Below are 6,743 nucleotides of genomic sequence, written 5' to 3' on the forward strand. Positions count from 1 at the left end.
AGGTAATTGTATATTGTTTTGTTTTATACAATAAAATATAAGAAAACGATTGACGTTAAGGAGGATTTTGAATGTAAAATCTTGTTCACAGTTGTTTGGGAAGATGATCGGTGGTGCCATTCGATTGGACGTTTCTGTTCGCGCCATAGAATTCAATGGGCTTACACGAGTGCGTAATAATCGGTGTATTGTGCCAAATTATGTCTATGCTAATAATTTCTAATAGAAAACGTGCCTATATATTGATTGAATGGCACAGTTTTCCTTTTAAATAGTATTACACCGCATTAAAGTGCAGTCGCCCATTGTGGGATTGAAACAATTGGTCCAATACACATTAGAGGTTCGCTATTTGCTTTAAAAGCACCCGGTAATTTTCGTGTGATTCAGGTATAAATAACATTTCCAAAAATGTAGAAGGAATAACTATATAAATAAGTTACATAACATTCGTTAAAATAATCCAACGTCGAAATAGTTTTGTATGGAAATGCCAATACTTTGGGAGATCTAACGTTTCGTGCTAGTTCTGATCGACCATGTAACAAAGTCTCGTTTAAAAACCTTATTAATATTTCTGTAAACACACCGAGAAAAGGATCTCAAACAGTTGACAAATAGTGACACTCGTTATTCTGTCATAATCGTAGATCGGTTGGATAGCTCTGATGAACTCGCAAACATGTTTGCATTAGCAGTAACAATGGTGCTAGTGGAATTATTAGGAGGACTGAATTTATCGTATATTATTTGAGTGAGAGTTACCCGTAAAAGTCACATTCGACTTGATTCCGAGGTGCATTAATTCGTTTCATAGCGTGAACCGCAGACTAACTAGAAATCGTCTCGATTTCAAGATAACTGTCAAACCATGACCCTTTTAATATGAGAGTAACGCTACGAACGGGGAAAATTGAGCTTGGTAACGGAGAAAGTGAGAATACGAATAATACAAAGTTTTCTACTTTCAAAAGCATCATGTTCTTCCAACAGGCGTGAAAGCATTTCATACCAGTATTTTACAGACAACCTTATAACCTTTGACACATCATGGCAAATGCAACCGACCCTGTCACTTGTGGAGGCTTTGTCTTTTATAATAACTTCGATTCAGCCAATTTAGCTAGAGTTGAGCTGGTCAAAGTGCCAGAAACATCTGAAAAGGGTAATGTTGCATTTCCCCTTGACCTATATTTTTCAATATATGTATGTATATATATGTATATATAGATATATAGATATATATATGTATACATATATCAGCACTCTAGTAACAATGACATAATATTTATTGAACTTCAGATGGAGTCGAAATTGAAAATAAATCATGTAAAAGTTTGACCTCGGATGACTCTATTGATTATGAATTTAACATATGGACAAAACACGATTGCCATGGAACGCAATTTCAAAACAGCAATAGAACATGGTTTTATTTTGGCTTCAAAGCTTGTACCCCAGGAGTGTATGTTAAATTTAATATAATCAACCTGAATAAACAAGTGAAAATGTTCAGCCAAGGAATGTGTCCAGTTTTTAAAGTTATACCTGGTCACTTGCATTGGGAAAGAATTCGTGAAAGACCGACTTACAGTGTAAAGTTAAATATGATTTAATAACCATCTTTTCCATGGTATTAGAATAATGTATAAGGAAAACTTTGAATATTTCAGGTGGATCAAAAAGGCAGTGATTTTACATTGTCATTCCTTTATTGTACCCCTGAAAACATGAAAGCTATTACATATTTGGCATTCACTTATCCTTTCTCTTATACTGATCTCCAAAATTATTTAAGAAGGGTTGAAGCTAGAATAGCAAAGAGAACTATAACATGTGCAGATGACGTTTATTATCATAGAGAATGTGCAATAAAATCTTTAGAGGGAAGGAGATTAGATGTTATTACAATTAGTTCATTTCATTACATATCAACAGAGAGAGAAGACAGACTGAGTAATATGTTCCCCGAGAAACACGAGGAAAGACCTTTCAAATTTTGGAATAAAAAGGTACATCTATTTCTTTTTAGATTTTCAACAGAAATATAGTTATTGATATGAAGTTGTTACTCAAGTAAAGTACATGTTTTAGATAATATTTGTTAGTGCAAGGGTCCATCCAGGAGAAACACCATCTAGTTTTGTCTTCAATGGTTTTCTTAATTTTCTTCTAAACCGTGATGACCAAATAGCAATCAATCTCCGCCGCCTATATGTGTTCAAATTAATACCAATGCTCAATCCTGATGGTGTTGCTAGAGGTCACTATAGAATGGACACTAGAGGGGTTAATCTCAATAGAGTCTATCTTAATCCTTCTATAAAAGAACATCCAACGATATATGCTGCAAGGAATTTAATAAGGTAATAAATGAAACAGCCTTATCTTTAATAAAAGAATTCTAATAGAAACATCGTGTTCAAGGTATTATCATTACACGTACCAATTGCCAAAAGAAGATGATATTTCAAGCGTAAGTTTTGAAAATGGAGAAAATATTATTGATTCCACTTGTGGAATTGCAAGTATAGTACGTGATACGACAACTAGATTATTGCAACAGGTAATTCTAATCAGGGAACACTTACTACTCTATGATTCTACTTCTGAGCATGTAGACACTAACATGTACTTACTAATTCACACGTTTTTCCAAAATGGCAAGAAAATTGTCACTAACCAGTAATTTTAACGATAGGTAACACTTATGACATTAGACGAAAAACGTCATAAAGATAAACCGGAAATTTTTCAGGAACGCACATTACCTAGAGCACACAGCTTGGATGACATGCCTCACGGTATGAATTTAGAATTGTATTATTGAATATGATACAAACATTCTTTTACTTACTTATGCAAAATTATATGAAGGTGGGGGAGAAGGTCTGTGTAATAGTACAGAAGAAAGTGATAATTCTGTAGAAATTAAATCAGATAAAACGATATATTCTGCTATTGGGGTAGGACAAGTACCCAAAGAGGATTCTGGATTGTATTTATATGTTGATCTTCATGGTCATGCATCTAAAAAAGGAGTATTTATGTATGGCAACTATTTTGATACCGCAGAAGATACAATATCGTGCATGCTTCTGCCAAAATTGATGTCAATTAATAATCCAAATTTTCATTTCACTTCGTGCAATTTTACAGAAAGAAATATGTACATTATGTAAGTCTCGTCAACGGTATTTTCGTGTGAACATGAACATCCCTTATATTGTAATACGTTCCGTTTATACAGAGACAAGAGAGACGGAATGTCGAGGGAAGGATCGGGGCGAGTGGCTGTATATAAATTAACTGGTCTGATACGTAGTTATACCCTTGAATGCAATTACAATTCTGGTCGCATAGTAAATACAATACCTACAAGAGTTCGTGACGGAGTTAACAAGAATGTGCCTCCCATTTTTGTTCCACCGAAATATACGCCAGGAGTTTTCGAAGCGGTGATACACTTTACCACATTTTCATCTTGAGCATAATATTAAATAATCAGATAAATAATCCTGTACTAAATTCTACTCGCAGGTGGGAGCAGCATTAGGTCCTTCAATCCTCGATCTTACGAGTAATAATCCTAACAGTCGACTGCCAAATAGTCAGTATCGTACTTTAAGGGGTGTAAAGTCTTATTTAAAATTAGCATATGTGAACAATGTTTCAACGCCATTCGGCAAGCCTCTGCATAAGGTAAATTTTAATGTCAATAATGAAAGTGAAATTTCAGCTGTTGATATCAGACAGTGTGTACTATCTTAATTTATAATACCACTAAATTGATATGCTTCTGTACATTAATTTATCAAGACACATTAGTACCTAAGTAGACGCATTTTACTTTCTTAATTAAAAATGTGGGAGAGAGATTTTGTATACATTTAAATTGTATATTATTTTACTTTAATGGCATTGAATTATACATTTGTTATTATAGAAAAGACATATTCACGTTTTATAATGTTGCAATACTGTAAATGAAAATTTTTCATGTTGAATTTTATGACTTGTAAGGTTTATATTCCTTTTTGAATATGTGATTATTGTGGATTTTGTACGATTTTGAATATGTCAAACTAATGGGTCTTCCATCTAATATATATGTATGCATGACAATAATATTTGATATATTTTTACATAAAGGTTTGTGAAAAAACTGTTTGTCTATTCGTTTTATGTAGAGCTATTGAATAATTTAATCGTAATTACAAACTGTATAAAGAAAGCAGAACTTAGCCGTATTTATTGTATTAACAAGGATATATTACGCATATGCAATGTTTTTATTGCATAACTTCTTTTACAATGCAATATTATTATATAATTGTAAAGACTGTAAAATTTTATATCTTTTTGCACTAGAACTAATTGAGTATTGAATACTCTCTGCTAATGCTTATACTTATCGTTAAAAGTGTATTATTTTTTTTTCTGTTGGTAAACATTAATGCACTGTAACTTTGGTGAGAATAAGTGCACTTAAAGTAGTGTCACATGCACATAAAAATTGTTTCACGGTTGTGAGTGATAACAAAGAATACACACATGTGTAATTAATAATGTCTATTTCTTTAGCGAAGTGCAAAAAATAGTGGTTTAGACGATTGAACCATATATCTCTGGGTGATGGAGTGTTTTCACAAAAGATGTGCAGATTTCCAAATCAGGGTTTCATGTTGAAGTTCATAGAAATTTCTCTTCCTTTCGTCAATAATTAAATGAATGACAATAATTATGGATTTTTTAGATATTTTACACAAAATAATGAAATGGAATGTTTTATATACCTCTTAAGTGTTTAAGAGAAATATCAAGTATATGTGTCTGTTGCAAACAAAGTACGAATGTGTGTTCTACCATTACATAGAATTATTATTGAAATCGGTAAAAATAATGCATCAGTAAACCCTTGAAAATTATGGTCATAAAATAATAGAGTATTTATTGTCATGTTGTTCACTATATATAAATATATATATATATAGTATTATATATATACATATACATACACATATATGTATATATATATGAAAATGTTATTAATTGAAAACGATATTATGTACAAATTCATGTATAGAATTTTTGCAATGTATCCTGTTATAACATACACTTGTACAAGTGCACACATATGAACACACATACATGTCCCATTGTTTTAATAAATGTACAGTATTTTTAGCGATAATTTATTTCCCTTATTTTTTATTTTACTCCCCTTAATCCCTTAGTCCTACTGTTGCATCAAGTGTAGAACCATTTACCTACGTGTTTTTAACATATCAAACTCTCATTTTTGCCAAAAAGCGATAGAAAGAGCAAGCGATATTACAAATCTATAGATCTATAGAAAGGAATTAATCTCTCTCTCACAATGGTCTGGCTCTGAACAGAAGCAGACAAACATGGAAATTCTAAAAACCTATAACGCATTTTATTCACAGGATGATAACGGTATTATGTCCCAAGATTCTTACAATTTAAAGGGGATCGAGTGTCAGATAAACGACACATCACTAGGGGCGAAGAGCTCGATGAAGAGTGAGCCGAATCTCGCAAAAAAGTCATGTATCATTCGTCGGACGACGTCGTTTTACACAGCAGTGAAACGAATCAAAAGTAACAAGAAATGTCGGCAGACCGTAGCTCGTAGGCCGTTAAAAAATCAGTGCGTCAATAACGTTGAGAATAATCCTAAAATCTCTGCGATTAGATCGGATGGTGTCGTTAAACCGTTGTTAAAGGATCCGGAAGGTCGGCTGAAACGTTCGAATTTTGGAGCCGCCAACGATTCTTTAGGATTACAAGGAAGGGAGTGCAAGAAGGTTCCAGCCTCGAACAAACTGTCGAAAATGACGCTGTCTTCCGAGGAAACGGCGATCGTCAAGCACGGAGCGAAGAGGCTGAAAGTCGTTTCGACGAGGACGAGCAAGGTTCGAACGGAAATCGGGGAATCGTCCAACAACGCATCGGACACTGCGAAGCCGCCGACGAAATCTTTGTTTTTACGTGACAAGCAGAACGCAAAAGATACCTGTAAACCTATCAAAAAACACGGTCGTAGCGTAGAACAGAGGAAACTGAAGTCTTCCAAGTCGAACGACGCGAACAAAGGCAGCATAACGATAGAGAGCCTGATGAGTAACGAGTGTCCAAATAAAATTCTAAATTAAATTTATAAAATGTATTAGGTACATAAGTAGCGATGCCACGCGTTAGCAATACTGGTTGCAGCTTTACAAGTTTTTTTAGACGATTACATTAAGTGTCGGAAATCTACGTTGTACATGGAAATTATAGTTATAAGTATCTAATTAGAACGCCAGGCATAAGAACAAATCTACATCGTTAACACTATGAAATATATTCTTTTGTTTCGCATTCAGAAATTTATCAAATTCGAGATCATTAAGTTTGCGTAACGTGATTTATATGTCGCCTCTGAACATCTCTGTCATTGAACTTATTTCAAATCACAGTGCATCCCTCCATTGTATTTACATTCTCATGTGTATACATGCGCGTATACATGTTACATATACCGTGTATGTATAAATTCCAAGAACTGCTATATTGTTTATGTAAGATGAAGACAAATAAATAATATATAATGAACACTCCGGGGGAACGATTATTTCGAATTTTGGCGCGTATCGATTCTGGATCATTTTGAACCACTTCGGGCGTTTCCGTTCGCGGTCGGAGCGACACGACCGCGACTCGTGCATTCCCGATCC

The 6,743-nt window shown here is 33.9% G+C and overlaps 1 protein-coding gene across 10 annotated transcripts; it reads left to right on the forward strand.

Annotated features, from left to right (window-relative positions):
- The first annotated feature begins 175 nt into the window (after window positions 1-175).
- Window positions 176-6,602, forward strand: LOC116432376 (cytosolic carboxypeptidase-like protein 5). 10 transcript variants are annotated; one of them, XM_031989138.2, is made up of 11 exons: window positions 176-390; window positions 651-1,165; window positions 1,303-1,595; window positions 1,674-2,012; window positions 2,095-2,366; window positions 2,428-2,566; window positions 2,702-2,804; window positions 2,878-3,178; window positions 3,251-3,458; window positions 3,541-3,702; window positions 5,451-6,602. In XM_031989138.2, the coding sequence occupies exons 2-11, from the start codon at window positions 1,051-1,053 to the stop codon at window positions 6,177-6,179; spliced, it is 2,661 nt and encodes an 886-aa protein (XP_031844998.2). In that variant the 5' UTR covers window positions 176-390; window positions 651-1,050; the 3' UTR covers window positions 6,180-6,602. The 10 variants fall into 10 exon arrangements, with proteins under 10 accessions (XP_031844998.2, XP_031845000.2, XP_031844999.2 ...); XM_031989140.2 differs by having other exon boundaries at window positions 1,026-1,165; XM_031989139.2 differs by having other exon boundaries at window positions 176-343.
- Window positions 6,603-6,743: the final 141 nt, after the last annotated feature.

The sequence above is a fragment of the Nomia melanderi genome, chromosome 9 (genome assembly GCF_051020985.1).
Source record: "Nomia melanderi isolate GNS246 chromosome 9, iyNomMela1, whole genome shotgun sequence".
Classification (NCBI taxonomy): Eukaryota; Metazoa; Arthropoda; class Insecta; order Hymenoptera; family Halictidae; genus Nomia; species Nomia melanderi.